This window comes from Sceloporus undulatus, chromosome 2 (assembly GCF_019175285.1).
Source record: "Sceloporus undulatus isolate JIND9_A2432 ecotype Alabama chromosome 2, SceUnd_v1.1, whole genome shotgun sequence".
Taxonomy (NCBI): domain Eukaryota; kingdom Metazoa; phylum Chordata; class Lepidosauria; order Squamata; family Phrynosomatidae; genus Sceloporus; species Sceloporus undulatus.
The window spans coordinates 214,479,436-214,498,797 of NC_056523.1; the positions used below are offsets into that span (position 1 = coordinate 214,479,436).

Consider the following 19,362-nt stretch of genomic DNA (forward strand, 5'->3'; position numbering starts at 1 on the left):
CTTGCTTTTGGTGTGGCTGGCTGGATTTTAAAGTGGGGTTCAAAGACATTTACAATCATGCCAATAGTACCACAATTGTAAATGTAAACAGGAAATAGATACAAAGTGATAAGTTTAACATACAACATCATAATTGACTAACAGCCAGCCATTATTTACTAGTAACAATTTAAGGCTTGTATTCAGAGACATAGCTTTGTTAATCTGAAATATTAGTTTGCAAAAGGATCTTGTAGTACCTTTGAGATTCATTGAGCAGAATAAGTTTTAGCATAAGGTTTCCTAGACTTGGTCAACTTCCTCAGATGCATCTGAGGAAGTAGATCAAGTCTACAAAAGCTTATGCTACAACCTCTTTTGCACCATTAGTCTCAGAGGTGCTACAAAATCCCTTTCCATACTTCAGGCTCGCTTGTCTTCAAAAACATAAGTGCTTATACTAATAGTTTGGGGCGTGTCTTCTCCCCTCCTTGATTTTGTAGTCTGCTACCATCTTCCTACCCATAAGTACTAGAAACCTCTACCACCATACCATCCTGAATGTACTCAATATTACCTGCATTTAGAAGCTAAGCAAAATTGATTCTGCTTGTTACTTGGATGGGAAATCACCCACCTAACAGAATCTACAAATAAGAAAGAGTCCTGCTTGAAATCTTGGAGAACATCTGCCACTCAAACCTAACAATATTGGTCTACGTTGTCCAATGGTCACAGTCAATATAAGGCAGCTTCCTATGTAAACTTTTAGAAAACATATAGACATGAACCATTATTGTTTTAAATATTTTAGCAAGATACCACATGGAATCCTGAAGTATCTCACAGCCCACAATCCATGATGTATTTTTCCTCTTCGTTCTTTTACCTGTAAAAGCTAGAACATGATAGGATTTTGGCAGGGGTCTGTATGGGGAACCCATACATCTGAGGAAGTAGAGTCAAGTCTACAAAAGCTTATCTTACTAGCTTCTAGTCTCTATTCTACAATATCCCTTTGCATGCTGATATTCCAAATGAACACAGCTAGTTCAGAAAAACATATGCTCAGCTACAATTACAAATCAAAATCTTCAAGGTGCAAACTGCTAAAGAATTTCAAGTACTGTATATACAAAATAATTCAGTTGTGCAAACACAGAGAACATATGGTACATGGGGCCACATTCTCGCTTCCCGGGGACCATATTTTTAGTGTCTGCTTCCTTTGTCCAGTCCTACCTTCTCAGGGAGAGAAATGAGGAAGACAGACAAGGTTACAGTGTCCTCCTCTCCCACTCTCCAGAAATAACTTTCAAGGAGGATGTGGCATTTGAAAGCAATCAGACCCCTGCCAAACTCCTTCAAATGTCTCAAGAGGTGAAGAGAGGACTAAAAAGAACAAGAATGTGTCAATGGGGCTGATTTCCGCCATTCACATACTTTTTGAACATCAGTAGGAATTGGACTTTGTACACAACAAGCATACATCAAATATCTGTATTCGGTAACCTACTGTTACTTGATGAACTGCACTTTCTAACGACTTATAGGAATTAGGGCAGGGAACTATGACAGAACCTGGAACTTTAAACTACTATAAGTTCAGGTCCCTCCCCCCGCCCCAGCCAAAACAAAAACAAAACCCTTCACACTATTTTCTACAGTGGCCCTCAATTTCAAACATTTTACCTTCAGGAAGAAATTCTTGCATCATCTCAGCTGCTAAAGAAATCTGCAGATCGGCTGTGGAATCCACAACACATTATGTCCATGACTAGCACTCACCTAACTTGGCAGACCTCACTGTCCCCCAAAACCGGAAACTGGGATCTACAGTCATCATTCTATCACCTCATAGATGCTACAAGACCTTTTTCCTTTCTTATTTATTAGCTGCTCCATCAACTTACCAGTTAACATGTTGCAGCTTATTGATTGTTCAATAAAGCTTATGAACAGGAAAATAAGTTCCACTTTTTGCCATTTCTGTCAAATACAAATACACTGCAAATTTCACAGCATTCTTATACTGGTGCGACCCCCACCACCACACTGTCTTGCCTACACCTACTTAGAACTATGGAAGCTGTATGAACCACAACAAAGTAAACCCATGTGAAAGAAGGGAAAAGAAGTAGGCAGATGTGTACGAGTGCTATACGTTCATCAAGTACAAAATGATTTACTCTCAATATAAGATTTGCTCTTTGAATTTGAACACGCTACTGGGAACATGGCACTCTCCAAAACACAATCTGAGCACAAAAACTGATCCTACTTGCATCATAAATCAAATAAATCCCTTCTCCCCAAATGCTATAAGAATCCATCCTGGTGTTATATTTCATATCTATTTTTTCCCTTTCAGCCACAAATGGTTTCAGTCTCTTGCTATCAAAATGAGTGCTGCAATGGACTTTCGGAAGTAGCATTATCATGCCACACTTCAAAAAACTCAAAATGCATACATCCGTTAACTGCTCTTTGCATTGTAATGGTGATATTAAACCAGCAGCTATAAGGGAGAATGAGCCAAGCTCTGAAGCACAGCTTTGAAAGTTCAGCGGATTATGCTTCAAGTTTAGAAGTCCCCAAATCATTTGTCACAGAGCAGTTAGTGGATAACTAGAAAACTGAGAGATTAATGGAACCCTGTTCTCAAATTGAATCCTAACTACACACAGCACTGTAATTTAATACTTGGTTAGTCGCCTGTGACTAATAACAATTGCCTCCAGGTATCTAGATGCTTTCCTTTGCCATAGGATAAAGAGCCTTGCATTACAGAGACATGGCTCTCTCTCTGAATGGTAGTGACTACAAGAAAGGAATAAATTTGTTACTTCAATAGCTAAACAGACCCTCCATGCTGAGAAGCAGGATCCCTTTGAATACCACATGCTGGGGAGAGAACAGTGCTTTTGTCTTTGTACACCCCCAAGCTTTCAGAAAGATTAGACTGGACAGTGTTGAAGACGGGATGCTGATGGATCTTTGGGTTGATCCAGAAAAAATCAGTCTATATTTTAACTGCATTTAACATTAAGTGTATGAGGTACCTCTTTGCAATCCAAGGGGATTTACTGCAGTATCTGGGAAGATCAAAGCATAGTACTAGGAAGGGACAGGATGCTAAAGGCCATCATTAGCAGAATGATTATAAAAGTGATATATGATTTTATGTGTTTCTTTGAATTACATAGGGATAAACCACCATAGCTTGTTAAAGAACTAGAAAAGATCACGGACCAATGGAACTACAAGCATGCTACCATCTCTAATATTTTGCAATATTCATATGAATGGCAAGTAAATATACAGTGCTTCCATTCAGAAGTCACTTCCTCTCCCTGTGTGCGGTGAGACTGCCTCCACCAATCAGCAAGAACTAGTTGCCCTTCTTCTCCCCATGCTTGCACAACTGTGTCCTCTTTGTTTATTTACCACTGTGTTCCAAACCATGACATGTACTCCTACCCGATTTTAAGACTGTCTTCAGAGGTCTGTCTCCAGATACTCCTGCTAAATGAACGGGGTAGGTGGATGCTAGAGGATGCACTTTTTAGTGGGAGCACCACAGCTACGGAGTACCGTCTCTAGAAAGGCTTATCTGGGGTCTATGTTGTGGCTCTTTTAGTGCTGCAGTTCAATGGAGAGAATTAGAGCTCTCTAGAAGAGAATTCCAAGTATTTCACTTTCTCTCAGGATCCCATAGAACGGAGCCATGACATTTGGAGTAGAATCAAACCCCTATAACCATGTGGTATAGATGTAGTCTTAGAATCAAAGAGGGTTCTATGGGTTCTAAATCAGAGTCCTCCCCTTACTTTCCAAGTTGACGGATGACAAGGAAAGAGACTTATATCCATGACTGGCATTCTACATGGCATGGAAAATCATAATTTCAATAGGTGCCAACCAATCAGTGATTGCTAATCTTTGAAAAAGTTTCCTGTTTTGAATTGTTGGTGCCAATAGGTAGAATCTTTTAAAGCAGGGAAAGGCAAAAGGTACTACAAATTGATCTGCAGTAGATCAGCAAAGATGTTTTACTCTATTTAGCAACAGCAGCAGCAAACCAATTTACTCCTTGCTTAATTATACTGCTAAAGCTAAGTAAGTATGAGACAACCAGAAGTAGATTTTAGCATGGCAGGTCTGTAAGCTGTGTTCATTTCTGGCACCAAATACTTTCTAAGTTTATGTCTTTCATATTCAGTTCCAGTGGATGGATTTTGCACTTAGTAAAAGGCAATGGAGAAGCCAAAAGCCTGAATTTTGTACACCTCTGTTTAAAATCACAGGCCTAGACCAACACAGTATTCTCTCATAATGGTACTTTTTAGCCCTTGCAGCATTAAATACATTTACACAGTTGCTAATTAACTTACTTTGAAATATCTTGGCTGTCTTGTTGCCATGGAAATTCCACATTTCCAATGGCTGCCCGGTAACTGTACACTCCCAAGAGTCCGAGTGCCATTGCTATTTTCGAAACCAGAGAACATCTCCGCTGAACAAGAATAAAGATCATAACTAGGGATACTGCTGCCAGAAGAGAAAGTTCAGGTTTATGTTCGGAACTGTAAAACACAATGAGAATAATTCAAATCAAGCCCATTTTACAAGATATAGCTACTGCAAATTCACATATACACTTTCAAATTATATTTAAAAATATAACTGAGGTGCATGTTGCGATCCAATACACTGGAGGGAGGGGGGAGGGATAATCCTAAAATGCCACTATATATGCTTGCACAAAGTTTCTAGATAGCATAATATTTTACATTTTTGCAATGTACCAGACATTTCTCAATACATATAACAGCCTTTCCCAACCTGGTGTTTTCAACATATTGGATTGCAACTCTGATCATACGTAAAAAATCTGGCTGGGGATTCTGTCAGCTGTAGTCAAACCCATGTTAGGGGAAGGTTGATATATAGGGAGAAGTCAAACAATTGTCTGTGTGGTAGAAAAAGAAAAGCCTGAGTGTGCGATGGCATTAGCACCCTGGAAATAGCCATCTAAATATGAATTTATTTTCTTTAAGGAGCATTTTCTCTTTGTCTCACAGAAAATACTGCAGCAGTGGCTTTTCAAATGTCCTACCAGGCAAAGACCTGTATTTCAGCCACACTCGTGGACACACATACACACCAGCTTTTAAAATCAGGACAGAGTCCTGGACTGAATGTCCAGACTTGTTCAGAGTCATCATCACCCATTATAATACAAGAGTAGTCATAGAGTGGTAGTTCTCAACTATTTTCAATTTCCAGTTTCAGATTATGTGGACATAATGGCCTTTGAGGAAAGACTTTACAATCCAAAATGTCTAAAGCCCAAAGTTTGAGAACTACCTTTCTAGAAGAAATCTCAAAATGGCCCCACAGCTCCACATAGAAGGATGGTAATAGTGGGAAATATAGTGGGCCCTTGGTATGCGCTGGGGTTTGGTTCCAGGAATTCCTGAGGATACCAAAATCCGTGGATGCTCAAGTCCCATTAAAAACAATAACACAATAAAAGAGTGTCCTTTATATAAAATAGCAAAATCAATTTTTGCTTATTGGATTTTTTTTTTAATAAACCCTGAATCCGTTGATAGTTGAATCAGTGGATAGAAAATTCATGGGTTTAGATGGATGGCTATATGTCTTTCAAAAAATCCTTTCTGTCAGTCCTGATCTCTACTTTATTTGTTGTATTGACTAATATCCTAAAACTAGATCTCAGTGCAGATCACAACAATCAAAAGCAGGTAAAGATAATGAAGAGAAAAAGTTAGAATGTTATAACTCTATTGATTTAAAGATCTATTTAAAAACACATCCATAAATATCAAATTCTAAAATCTTCTTTAACAAATTATTAATCACCTTGCTTAGTAGAGAGAACAAAAAAAAAAAACAGCTTCTCAGTCCACTAAAGAACAGGTACAACACTCTTTCTTAGGAGCATTGTGGCATTTTTTCCATCAAACAGACTTTGGTAAATGGGATTCTTCTATCTGGAAAAGCTGGATTCAACCTGATTCTGCACATTCCCATACACATACAAGGGAGGGGAAAGGGATTCAATTAGCAGCCAACTTGGCATCTCTTAGGGTAATACAATACAGTTTGTACATCCTTTGTACATGTACCTTTTATACATACAACTGCTATCTCCTGAAACAGTAAGACATACGGTAGCAAAAACAGCAAAAGTCGCTGCTTCTCAGTGAGGTGATATCAAGATTATGCAGCCACATGATTCTCACCAGAAAGACAAGTTGATCACTCCCTGCCTGATCCATTAAACCAGCAGACAGTCCTGGGTTTGTCCAATCGCTATGTATGCCAGAATTCATCAGGAACTCAGATGAAGCACAAGCTGTGTTGCCCTTAGCATCCTAAGAATATCAGCTTTAATTTTTTTAAAAACTGACTTCCTAGCTATTATGGTTGTAAAAACAAAAGCTTGGAACTGTTTGGCCAATATTCAGCTCTTTACTCTTTCAAGCTAGCTGAAGCAGAACAAGCAGCACAAAAATAGTATCAATGGCAGAATCACCCCAAACAAGAGAAATCTCACAAACTCAACCAGTTTGTAGAAGCAGTATAATTTAGCTTTTGCATCACAGAATCTGGGTTGCCTTGGTGCATTTTATTTTTAGAAAAGAACACACATTGCTGTGAATATTGTAACATGCTGGATAATGTCATATATACACATACACATACGTGCATGTTTTCTCTAGTCCCAAATAGGGTAGGAACGCAATGTAAGCTACAAACACAGATTAGTCAAGACTCCTGTAGGCTGCTATACATGGTGGGTATACAGTGTTCAACCTGGTAGATCATGAATTGCACAGACATGCAGTAAAAAGGATTTTTCATAAGCTGAGTGTGTTTGCTATGGAAACACTGTGGTTAGGAAATAGCACAAAATATAGCTTCCACACTTCCACACTTTGTAAAGTGGAAATGGAAGTTTGATTGTGGTTATTGTATGCCCTCAAGTAGATTCTGACTTATGGTGACTCTAAGACAAACCTGTCACAGGGTTTTCTTGGCAAGATTTGTTCAGGGGGCTTTTGCCTTCCTCTGTGGCTGAAAGTGTGTGACTTGCCCAATGTCATGCAGTGGGTCTCCATGGCAGAACGGGGACTTGAAACCTGATCTCCAGATTCATAGTCCAATACTTAAACTACTATACCACACTGGCTGCTTCTGAAATGTAATTATCCCCATCTTTAAAAAGCATCAGTCACAACTTCCAAGTCATTACATTCATAGATGCTACAGGTAGTCTAGCAATAGAATACAACAAGAAACCAAGAAGCCCTCAGTTCACACCTAATCTCTGACACACACTCCTTTGGTAGCCTTAGATTTTCCAATTTCAGCACCCCACTGAATGATATGGAGATAATAACACCAAGAAGAGGGAGATTAGAAGTGATGTGCATTTGAATACAATGGACAATAAAATCGTGTCCCTTATATAAAATGACAAAATCAAGTTTTGCTTTTTGGAATTTACATATATTTTTTGATTATTTTCAAGCTGTGGAGGCTTGAATCCATGGATAAAGAATCCATGGATGTGGAGGATCGATTGTACTTGTCTTTAGATTTTTATCATTGTACTTTGCTTACATCATTTGTTTATGCTTAAGGGCTCTGAAGACCACTGATAAACTAATGTTAATACACCTAACAAACTGCATTATATGGATGATTGTCCACTCATTGACTTCCAGCAGTTTAATGCTTTTCCACTGAGGTCACTAGGCCTTAGAATCACATGTACAATTTATGTCTCTTAAAAAAAAGGCTAACCTGATTCAGTGCTACTTGAACCACCTTATCTTTTCCTAAAAGGTTATATTTCTATGGCCCAGGGAAACTGCCAGTCTTACTCAGTATTATATTGGCATCTATTCATTCACTGTTACTAAGGAATGACATTGGTAAATTGAAACTTCCATTATCCCGCATGACTGGCTATATTAGTTAGGGCTAATGGGAATTTCAGTCCAACATCTGGGAAGGCCACAATTGCCTATTCATTATCTAAAGAAACACATTTCATTGTGCTTCCCTGGCCATGTTATCTAAAGAGATTCTATATCTCACTACAGTCTTTTAGCCATTTAGAAATGTTATTCCAATTGGACAGCAAATCAGATCAGTACCTTGTCAACCAGTGTCCAAAATCTGGCCTATGCGCCCACTGAACTCCAGTCTGATTTAATGATCGAAGCAGCCGGCAGCAAATAAGAATGACCCATGGAGTCAATAATGCCATCCACTTCTCAGAACCGCTCCTGTTTTCAATGGAAGTGATCTTGCCCATTTTCAAATCATCCTGGAACAGGTCAACATCACTCCTATGGTGGGAAGATGCTCCCTTTACTTCTCCAGAAGAGGGTTTTGCTGCAGAGAGAAGCTGAAGATCACATTCTTTGGCCAAGAAATAGTGTCTGCAGATCTCTTGACACAGAGCAAGGCATAGGGTATTGATGAGAAAGTACCACGTTTGGTGCTCTTCTTCAATAAAGCTGCTAGCACCCAGGCTTGACACATGGCCAATCGTGCCTGCCAGGATGAGTACATCTAATTCAGACCAGCTGGAAGTGGAGGCAGCTGGATTCTGTAAAGAGAGAAATGTGTTAGTGATATAATTTTGAAGACTCCAACATATCATTAGAATCGTCGGAATGCAAAATTGCTTACAGTTGCTTCTTCAATGACAACTGTATTTTTGTTATATTTTATGTAATTCTCCTATATTCCTAGTCTGAAACAAGGTTAATTTCAGTGTAATTCAGAGTTACTGTCAACACTTAGTTAATTGTCCTATTGAAACGACTGCACGTTCTCCTTCAAGGACTGCACGCAGCTTCTCTGTGAATAACCAGTGTAACATTTAAAGTTCATCTTGTTGCTAGTCTTGCGACAGAGTAGGAAGCAGTTCATGCAGAACTAAAAATAGAAATCTTTTAGCAATCAGAAAATTCAAAAGGAGGTAAATGGTGAGCTATTTCCTCATTTTCTTCATAGTCTTTCCACCATATTGCAGTGCAGAGGGAAAATGTATATTCATTCATGGAGTTTATCAGCCACCCTAAGCAGAATATTGATTTGCTGGTTTTTATATTGCAGACACTGAAACTAAGGGTTTATTTCATTAAAGGCTGTCATACAAGGTTGCCTCAGAAAGAGACATTTTATATGTTAATAAGCTCTATAGTGGACTAATTTAAGGAAATCTAAAAATCCTTGGTAGACCATTTTCAGTAAATTGAAGTTCACTCCGATGTAAAAAAAACAACATGATAACAGTAAAAAATAATAATAATCAAGCAAGACAAAAACAGCACCTGCAAAATAATTATATTGCATGGTCTAATATGCAAAGATATGCAAACAGCAGTTCAGGTATCCAAATGCCACGGATTGAAAAACAGAAGGCCAGTCAGTTCATACGTGAACCCATAAGCACACACGGTTCTTGAAAAGGAACTGGGGGGGGGGGGGGGGGGGGATGTTTTCTATGAAGTTGCTACTATGTGTAACTCAGGAGTAGGAAATCACATGGCTCTGTTGTTAGATAGCAACTCCCAGCATTCCTTACCAGCTATGATTGCTGGGGCTGCAGGGATTTGCACTTGAACAGCATCTGGAGAACAGCATGATTCCCACCCCTGACTTACACCACATAGCAATTTCATAGGAAATGCACTAGTTTTTTAGTCCATGTTGCCATGTTGGCAGGCTAGTCATCCATGGACCAGAGCTTCCACAAATCACCCATCCCATATTAGTCAATGGCAGTGCATGCCCACAGTCAGACTGACACAGGCGCATGCACATTGCCGCCCACTGACTAATATGATTGAGCTCCCACATTTTATCCATCTGTGGAAGGGAGGACTGGAACCAAGACTCCATGGATGGGAAGGACCCACTGTATATACATGCCCTTTTAAGCACTGTCCATGCTCATAGCTGAGTTGGAGACATATCACTGAATGTTTAACCCACCAACTCACAATCTTTGTTTACAAGCACACAAAGGCTGCATCCATACTGCAGAAATAATCCAGTTTGTCCCCACTTTAACTGCCCTAGTTCAATGTTATGGAATTCTGACATTTGTAGTTTGGCAGGGCACCAGAGCTCTCTGACATGGCAGGAGAAATGCCTCATAAAACAACAATTCCCAGAATCCCACAGCACTGAGCCAGGGCAGTTGAAACATTGTCAAAGTGGAATATTTCTGCAGTACGGATGCAGCCGAACACAGGAGACCACATTTTGCACATCCAATGCACAACATGAAAGAAACAAAGAGAATATTGTTAGGCCAGGACATTTTCTGTGCTGGTGCTGTGGGTCCTGGCACAGTCCTCAGAAAGCAAATATCTTTCGCCAACTAAGTAACTGGAAACTTTACAAAAGTCAAATATGATTTACAGTATTCTTTGTTGGTGTAGTCTGTTACATGAAAAAAACAACTAGGTCCTTAAGAACTCAGGGCCTGAAATGACAGGCCAAAATAAAGCTGCTATGGATCACTTTGGAGGTATGTTGTTTAAATGACACATGCATCCCAATACTGTAGTCTAGAAGTTCTGCCAAAGCTGCGCTCCAGTCCTTAGGACTGGAGCATGACTTTGGCGCAGTTTCCGGCCTCTTAGGATGCATGCATCATTTAAAGAGCATACCTACAAAGTGACCTGAAGCAGCTTTATTTTGGCTTGTCTGTTGGGGCCCTAAGTTTCCAGGTGCTGGAAAGAAGGACAAAAAAATGATAAGGAATAGAAAGTATTTGTATTTTATTATTATTATTATTAACCTTTATTTATATAGCGCTGTAAATTTACATTTCTGATACAGCAATTTCAATGAATTTCAGCATTTATATTTTTCCATTTTAAGTACAGTTGGATTGGTCTGAATATGTTGTTATTCAACATGAAACCATTTGGCCCTATTCTTAGAGTACATCAATTAAATAAATTTAGTTTTAAACCAATTTTTTAACACACCATTTTACTCTTAATTCCAACATTTATTTTTACAGAACAGAGATCAATACCTGTGTTTTCAGTGTCTTTCAGCAAATGGACCTTGAAAACCTACAATCAACCCTGCGGAATCAGACCAAAGGGTATTTAATCCAGCAAACCATTTTCTATCCTGGCCCACTAGATGCCATTGGGGAGTCCCCAAACAGGACATGAAGGAAATCAAATTCTTCTATTTTTGTTCCCCAGCATGCTGCCTCTGATTCTGAGAAGGAACATGTAACTATCACAATTACTGACCACTACTAATAGCCGTGCGTGTGCATGTGTGCGCACTCCTTCAAATCACCTGCCGACTCATGGTGACCCCAGAAATTTCATAGGGACTTCTTAGGCAAGGAATCCTTACTAGCCTGATTATTTCTAAATTTCCCCAATCCCCTTTCGAAGCTGGCAAAGATCACCACATCTTTTGAGTGACAGTTTTAACAATTTAATTATTCACAATGTGAAGGAGCACTTTAATATTTTTTTCTGTCTTGACTATCCCATTATGAAGCTTCAGTGTATGACTCTGGGTTTTAGTATTACAAAAGAGGGGGGGGGGTTTGTTGTCTCTCCATGCAATTTCTTTACACCAAAAATATTCTTCTGAAAGATAGGCAAGGTATAAATCTATTTGTTTAAAAATGTTAGATATCCTCCATACAATTCTCCAGAATACGACTTTACTTCCTGCTCATACTTTCAGTGTGGGTCTCTTTGTTCATTGCCTTCCAGCAGAACCTAATGATATCAGACAGCCCCTTTTCACTGTTTTAAAACAATGGCAACTGAAAAGCATGAATGATTCATGTTTCCTTCCTGAAGTTTCCAATCCCTGAGGACAATAGGCAACTCCTCTGGTCCCTGGACCCACAAGGTAGAACCATGAGCTGCTCAAATTTCCTTGGTTGACATTTCTCAAAATGCCTGAACCACCACAGGAGAAGCTCCCTGAAGTTCAGATTTTCATTAGGATAAAGCAAGCAATTAAATATTTGCAGCTGCTTATCTGCCATTTAATTTTCCACATTACTCAAATGTCAATATATGACAATGAAGGAGGTATACGGTAACTCACAAGTCACAAAAAGGTATCACTCATAGCTGGGAGGGAAATGTCATCGGTAATATTCTCTTTTCATTCTCTAATACAACAGTAAATCAGAGTCAACAGTCATTTTTTAAAGGTTTGTCTTTTAACTCATGGATGTTGGCTCTCACTGATTCACCTACCAATCAATCACTATAGCTATCTGGTTTTCATACCTCTGCCCACACAGCGAAGACTTCAAGACTGCTGGTCAAAACAAAGTTGACGTTTAATTCCTTTCTTCATTTTCTCTTTTTTGTATTTCAGTTTGTTATAAGTAACATTTTTATACTGGGTTTATATGAAACTATTTTCTAAAACCATTTGCAATAAACTGCCTGCTTTAAAAAAAAAGCACATTTTTCTCCAATTGCAGGAAATCTATAAATGTCACTTCAAAATCAAGATTGTTGTATTATTATTAATTATTATTACTGCTCCTTTATGAAATCAGACATCATGGATCAGTGGAAGATGCAAATTTCATGCAGTGATTTTCAAAGAATGTAAGATGCCTTTCAAAGTTCTTTGGCACAATCAAGCCAGCAGTCCCTTGCCTCTAATCTCCCCAAACTATTCTTTCAGGCTCTGATTATTTAATCATTATAATGGAGTACCTCTCACCTTTTAGGCTGTGATATTCTCACCATAACAAATCAGTGTTCACAATCTGTCAAGCTCAGATCATTTCTGGCAATAGCTGATTGCAAGACTGCCCAAACCAACAGTGTCTGGAGCTACTGATTTTGTAAATAGCCTAAAGGCCCCAGATCCAGTCTGATATTGGAAGTTAAGTGGGGTCAGTACTTGTATGGGAGACCATACAAGTACTGGTTAGTACTTGTATGGGAAACCACCATGAACACCAGGTGCTATGGGCTATAGGAACTCTCTTAAACCACCTCTGACTATTCTTTGGCTAAAAAAAAACCCTATGAAATTCATGGGGTTCATATGTCCAGGGAACGTGAAGGCTCACACACACATGCAGGCAACAAATGATCAAAGATGTGGAGACTTTTCTAAAAGTGGAGCCTCTTAAAGATGTGGGGATCTTTTAAAGGTACTTTTCAGGCAGAAGGTAAAAATCACCCTATGCACAACAACCAAACTCATAAACTCAAGACTACTGGCATATTGTAAACTACACTGAAGTTGACACTTCCCTGTACCTGGGTCCAGAATTATTTTGCACAGTGACAAAACAGAAATCCATAAATTAGAATACACATGATTTCACTACATTCATATCTGCATTTCCACTACCTTTTCAAGGAGCAGCAAATAACTGAGGGAGTGGACATGGAAATTCATGACATGACAACATTACAGCAAGTCTGGGAAGCTTGTCACCCTCCAGATGTTGAATTGTAACTCCCAGCAGCCCTAACATGAACAGTCAATACAGAGATGAAGAGAACTGCAGTCCAAAAACACCTGGAAAAGCATATATTCCTAACCCTGAATTACCAAAAGAGGAGGCAGAAGACAGACCTGCTATGTTCTGTAACAATTTCATGTGCACCATCATGTTTATTCCAGTCAAGTTTCTATTGCAGAACAAAGAGAATGAATGCACTCCAACTACCCATCTGATGGGTATTAAATACTGCTATGTGAGGATTCTAGGAACTCAGTGAATTTGGTAAGAAGCAGATTCTTGATGAAAGAAATTACTTCTTCACAAAACATATAATGTATAGAGTTAAGTATGACATAATAGGGTAATACACTGAGATACCTCCCAAACAGGACAATCTAACCACCTCAGAGGAAAGCACATACAAATTCAGTTACCATATTTTTCAAATGTGCTTTATTGACCTGGACTGCTATGCTTGTAAACTGGATGTGCAATCAATTTACCATGCTTCGAGTTCTAAGTAGTGTTTTCTACAGCTATTTTTATAAGCAGTAATTTAAAGCAGAGGGCCAGCGTGGAGGAAAGAGCTTAGTCCTTTCTCAGTTTTTCTGTTCAAAGCATCATTTCCCAGTGCTTTTATTTCCAGGAAAACAATGCAGACACTTGTTTATTGTCTCTTATGAAGGTTAAAGCAGCATGATTTTTTAAAAAACAAAACAAAACAAAGGGACGGAAGGAAGGGTTAACACACAGGTGAACTATAGAGCAACAGGCAAAAACAGCTCAAGACAAATTCCTGTGTATCTTACCTTTGCCGGTTGATTTGAATTCACAAACTCCTTTTCCACAGCAGACAGGATGACACACAAAAGTCCAGAAACCAGCATAATCACTCCAATGGCTGTTAGCCATGAGATGCTGCAGAAATAGCACAAGCTTTCCGTTGAGGTACAAACCACTACATGAACAGCGCAAAGCATCAGGCACAACAGGTAGAACAGCAGAGAGCATAATGGAGAGAGGGGGATTTCCAGTTGGGCCCTACTGCTAAGGGCTTTTGGGGTGCTCAACAGGAGTAGCAGCAGCACCTGTGGGAAGGGAAAGGACAAGCTCAAAATGGAGAGGCAATGGATCAAAATCAGGCAAAGAGGAAGCAAGTCGTGTCTTGTGTTACCTCAGCTCAAGCACAAGGTGCAATTCAGTATTCAACTGAGTAGAGATGTCAGTATGTAACAGTGATCTTCTGTAGCTACTTGCACATTATTATCACTGACTGTGAACTTCTGGGGAGCAGAGACCATCTGCCCTTCCACATAATGCTATATTATGTACAACACAGGAGACTAGAGACTCCTCATAAATGGCCAGGATCCAAAGGAAGAGCACAATGAGTTCTACCACTCCCTAGGAGTTCCAGATTTGTATTCTCAAAAGCAGCCCCCTACCATACCTCAAAGTGAGCAGACTCTGAAACTGTAGAGAGAGTTTGCAGCATAGCACAGGGTCTGTTTTCTGGAAGAAGAAGGGGGTTAAGAAAAAGAAGCATCAGAAACCTCACTGGGAATGCTTAAACCCTTTGGTGCCCCTCAGTGAGCCTGTATCTGGGCCAAATAAATCTACTGTGCTTCTGTCACAAAGAGAAAAGCACATGTACTAAAAAGTATAGACCAAGCTAATAAGATGATAGATGATAAAGACAAGAATTGAGCCTGCTCCCTGTGTCATCTGAACAAAGGCAGTTCTGTCCAATTAAAGAGAAATGGTGCCACACTGCTGAACTCACATCCATTGCACCCCTGTCCAACCACACTCCCAATTTCCACACCTTATACAGTATACAGATTGAAGAGAAAAAATCCAGGCACATGGCTTTCACATAATTTGGAACCCAATTACACCGGGTTCCAAACTGTGCAGAGCTCTCAGCAGGCATCCCTTTGTGGAATATCCACATTCCTAACAGGGGTTTCAAAGGGCTGGGAGCAAGGCCAGCAGTGTGACTCCACCTCTCCCCGAACGACAGAAACCAATCTGTAGGTTCACACCACAGGCTTGAACCATATTATTTTTCAGACAGTCACACAAACACACACTCAAAGACCTACAAGTATTTAAAATCCTTAGAAAATAGTTATCTTGCCACAGCAAAACACCACATACAGAAAGAGAACTAAAGCAAAGGCTTCTAGTGATCAGTACTCTGGACATCTCCTTACTGCCATTAGGCTTCTAGTGAAATGCGCTTCCAGGTACATCTTGCAACATGCCACTTTTGATTGAAATCTCAAGTTACTACTAGGTCTAAAGTGAGGTTTTCTATTTTGTCTACTACTGATGAAAGACTGGTACTTTCACTGCCACCAGAAAAGAAAAACAGAGAAGCTTCCAGCTCAACATCTCTACTTTAAATGTCAACCATCTGAAAATATGCAATTTTCAAGAATCCTGTCCCAGTTCTTTCTCCCCCTTTTTCTAATGAGCCCACTCACCAAAGTCACATTGGGCTGAATATAGTTACCACAGGAGGAGGACCACTGCAATACAGTTACCACTAAAAGGAGGATCCTGTGCTCTTTTTGGGAGCTTAGCACAATAGGCACTTTCAAGATGTACAAACCAGAGTTCTGATCAAACAGTAAAATCACATGTGTTTAAGCATACCTCTTACTCTAAGTGTACACTGCACTCTAAATGTTCAAAAATAAAGCAGAGCTTTCCAGATAGAAAACCTATATAGTCACCTTCATCTCTTTTTCATGAGTTCTTTCTGGTCATTCAGTTGCCTTTAGGTGCGGCTGTCTCTTTATTTTCTATAAAAGGTGGCTTCCTAGTCAAGCTGCCTGCTATTTTATTTCACTTGACTCCATCCACTGTACATTAAAAATTTCTAGCAAATTCTTTCCTAGAGTAGAATCCAGCATTACTTGTCTATGCTCTGCTAGATTGGGAGAAACTTTATCCCAAGCACAATCCTGCACTCCTGGCTGAAATATCACAAACTCAGGGCCCTACCATACTAGACAGTTATAGTGCCACTGTCCTATTTTAACTGCCAGGTGGCATCCTAGGAAATTCTAGATTTACAATTTGGTGAGGCACTAGAGCTCTGGCTGAAATTCTACATGCTCTAACCTAAACCATAAGTCCCATGATTTCATAGGATGGAACCATGGCAGTTTGGAATCAAAGTGCTAAAATTTCATAGTGTGAAAAGGTCAGATCCAATGTTGCACAGGACAGCTCCAGAGCATAAACAGAAAGCTTTTAAATAGATGATCAGGGGTGATGTAGCACAAGGGTGGCAATCACACGCCGCTCCAGCTGTTGTTGGACTGTAACTTCCAGCAACTTTATGAACTGCAGCCAATGGTGAGGAATGCAAAGGATTTCAGTCAATTAACTTCTGGAGGGCTGAAAAATTCCCACCCTGTGTAGTGACTTATGAAACTGAACTAACACACTTTGACAACTTTAATATACCAGTTCCTACCTCTAAAACAATCACTGTTCCCACTATCATTGAATACATGTCATATTGCGCCACTTGCTTGCTGAGAGAAGAGCTCAGGATCTTGAGAGCTTCCAAATATTGCTTAAGGACCTTTTTGCCAAGATTTATGAGAGTTTCTGAAGTATTCCCCTCCAAATAAAGCTTGATCCAATTTCCATGAGATTTTTCTGCCATCTTAAACTGTTCAAATCCAGGATCTAATAATGAGAGACATTAATGCTGGTCAGAAAGTCATCATAGGCCTCTGTAGAAAAGATTTTTCTTATTTATATTAAGCAATGAATTGCAAATACTCCATTGTAACCACGGGTTATAGACCTACTTTGTCAACCAGAATCTGATACAGTGTTTACAAGTCAGCCAAGATAAAATATATGGGCAAAACAGCAGTAAACATAATTTAGAACAGTGATTCCCAAACTTTGGTCTCCAGATGTTTTGGACTTCAGCTCCCAGAATTCCTAGCTACTAGCCAGGCTGGGTGCAGTTTCTGGGAAATGAAGTACGAAACACCTGGAGGGCCAAAGTTTTGGAACCACTGATTTAGAGATTCCAAGAAGGGGGGGGGGGGGGGAGTTCACTGCAAGGCTAGATCCCAGATTGAATCTGCACTGCAGAAATAATGCAGTTTGACACCATTGACCTCCAGGCTTGGGATAGGCAAAAAGTGTGCAAAAAGACACCTAAGCTCCGCAAAATTTCCTGCCTTGAAGGTGCTACTGATCATTGGAGGATAAGCCAAAAAAATGAACACATCAAATTATTGTGATATGGTGTTATGGTCCCTCCAGCCCCTGGTAGCTTTCCATTCTTGTTCTAGAAGAATGAGCTAAAGTTTTGTGGTTTCATTCAACTGTTAATGCCAGCTGTTACTTTTTGTTGTTGTGTCCCTCTGCTGGTGTTGTAAACAGTCTATTTCAATTTCTCATTGATGTGACTGTTCCCTTGTTCCTTTCATCATAAAAAGCAGATTTTCTCTGTGTGAAGAATGTTTGCTAGTTACCAGTGCAAACATTAACTTACTTGCCTTTTTCATAAGCTGGCACATTTTCTTGGAGAAGTCTGCTGAGCTGGAATCCATTTAAATGCAAGTACCGTAGCTGTTCTCTCATTGTCTTCTGTTGTACAACAGGCATCAATAGCTTCCCAACGCTGTTCCTTGAAATTGGCAAGCCAAGGCCTAGTGCCAGTGTAACAGCTAAGTCAGTCTGCTGAACAGGTTCTGGAGGTTTCTGGGAACCTGAGAAGAGGGGGAAAATTATTGTTTGTGTGATCACCTTCTCAAAACCATATTATACTATAGAGAAATCTACTGCTCAAATTTTGTTGCTGCAGTTCAATAAAATAGCTCAGGTTCCTCTCCTCTCAGTGTTACGTTAACTTAGAAATGTTCACAGTATCACTAAGGATATTCACAAGATTCCTTAGCGTTCTGTGCAATCATGCTGGCCCCATGATCACAGAGTGGTTGCTGAGAATGCTGTCTCTTTGGCTTAGTAACAGAGATGAGCACCACCCCTATGGTTGGACACGACTTGACAACCTTGTCAATGGGGAATACCTTTACCTTTTAAATTCCTACAGCCCATGATACTTCTGACTCTTCCTTTGACAACGACACACAACTGCTTCAGCCACCAATGTGTCATTAAGATACCCAGACCTCTCAAGTTGACTCCTGTCCTACAGGCAGCTTACTACATATTTTTAAAATTACATTTACAGTTGGCCCTCTGTACCCTTGGAGTCTACATCTATGAGTTCAACCATTCACAGCCTGAAAATATTCAAGCGAACCAAAAACTCAAAAAAAAAAAAAGGCCTTGATTTTTCCACTTTATAAAAGGGAACTCTGTTTTACTATACCATTGTATATAATGGGACTTGAGCAGCCACAGATTTTGGTATCTACAGTAGGTCCTGGAAGCAAACACCAGCAGATACAAAGAGCCCAAGTTTTTCTTTTCTCTAAAATACTTAAGGTAGTATACAAGGTCCTTCTCACAAAATCCCTGCAAGGTATACTAGACTAACAAAGCATGTGACTAGCCTAAAATAATCCAGTTAGCTTCATGGCCATGTGGACATTTGAAATTGAATCTCCCCTCCCCAGTTCAACACTTTAAACCACTACACCACACTGGCCTTCCATAACACAAGGTAGTAATTGTTGATGAAATACCACACCTTATGGTTGTATTTATCATCCCATTTTATATTTCTGTGTTTATCATCCCATTTTATATTTCTCCTGTGCTTCCTTTGGGGAGCTCAGAAAAGTGTCTGAACCAGGCAATTGCTTTCTTTAGGTTTAACAATACCAAAATATAATCTCTCTCTC

At 39.6% G+C, this 19,362-nt stretch overlaps 1 protein-coding gene across 2 annotated transcripts in view; it reads right to left on the reverse strand.

Annotated features, from left to right (window-relative positions):
* The window catches only part of PIGG (phosphatidylinositol glycan anchor biosynthesis class G), a 63,150-nt gene that overhangs the window by 26,934 nt on the left and 16,854 nt on the right, over positions 1-19,362 (reverse strand). The window contains exons 6-10 of one of the 2 annotated variants that reach the window (XM_042449598.1): positions 18,049-18,261; positions 17,001-17,218; positions 14,320-14,598; positions 8,175-8,632; positions 4,374-4,565 (exon numbers count right to left, since the gene is read on the reverse strand). In XM_042449598.1, the coding sequence (XP_042305532.1) occupies positions 4,374-4,565; positions 8,175-8,632; positions 14,320-14,598; positions 17,001-17,218; positions 18,049-18,261 (1,360 nt within the window). The remainder of the gene's footprint in view (positions 1-4,373; positions 4,566-8,174; positions 8,633-14,319; positions 14,599-17,000; positions 17,219-18,048; positions 18,262-19,362) is intronic. The other variant, XM_042449597.1, reaches the window with a different exon arrangement.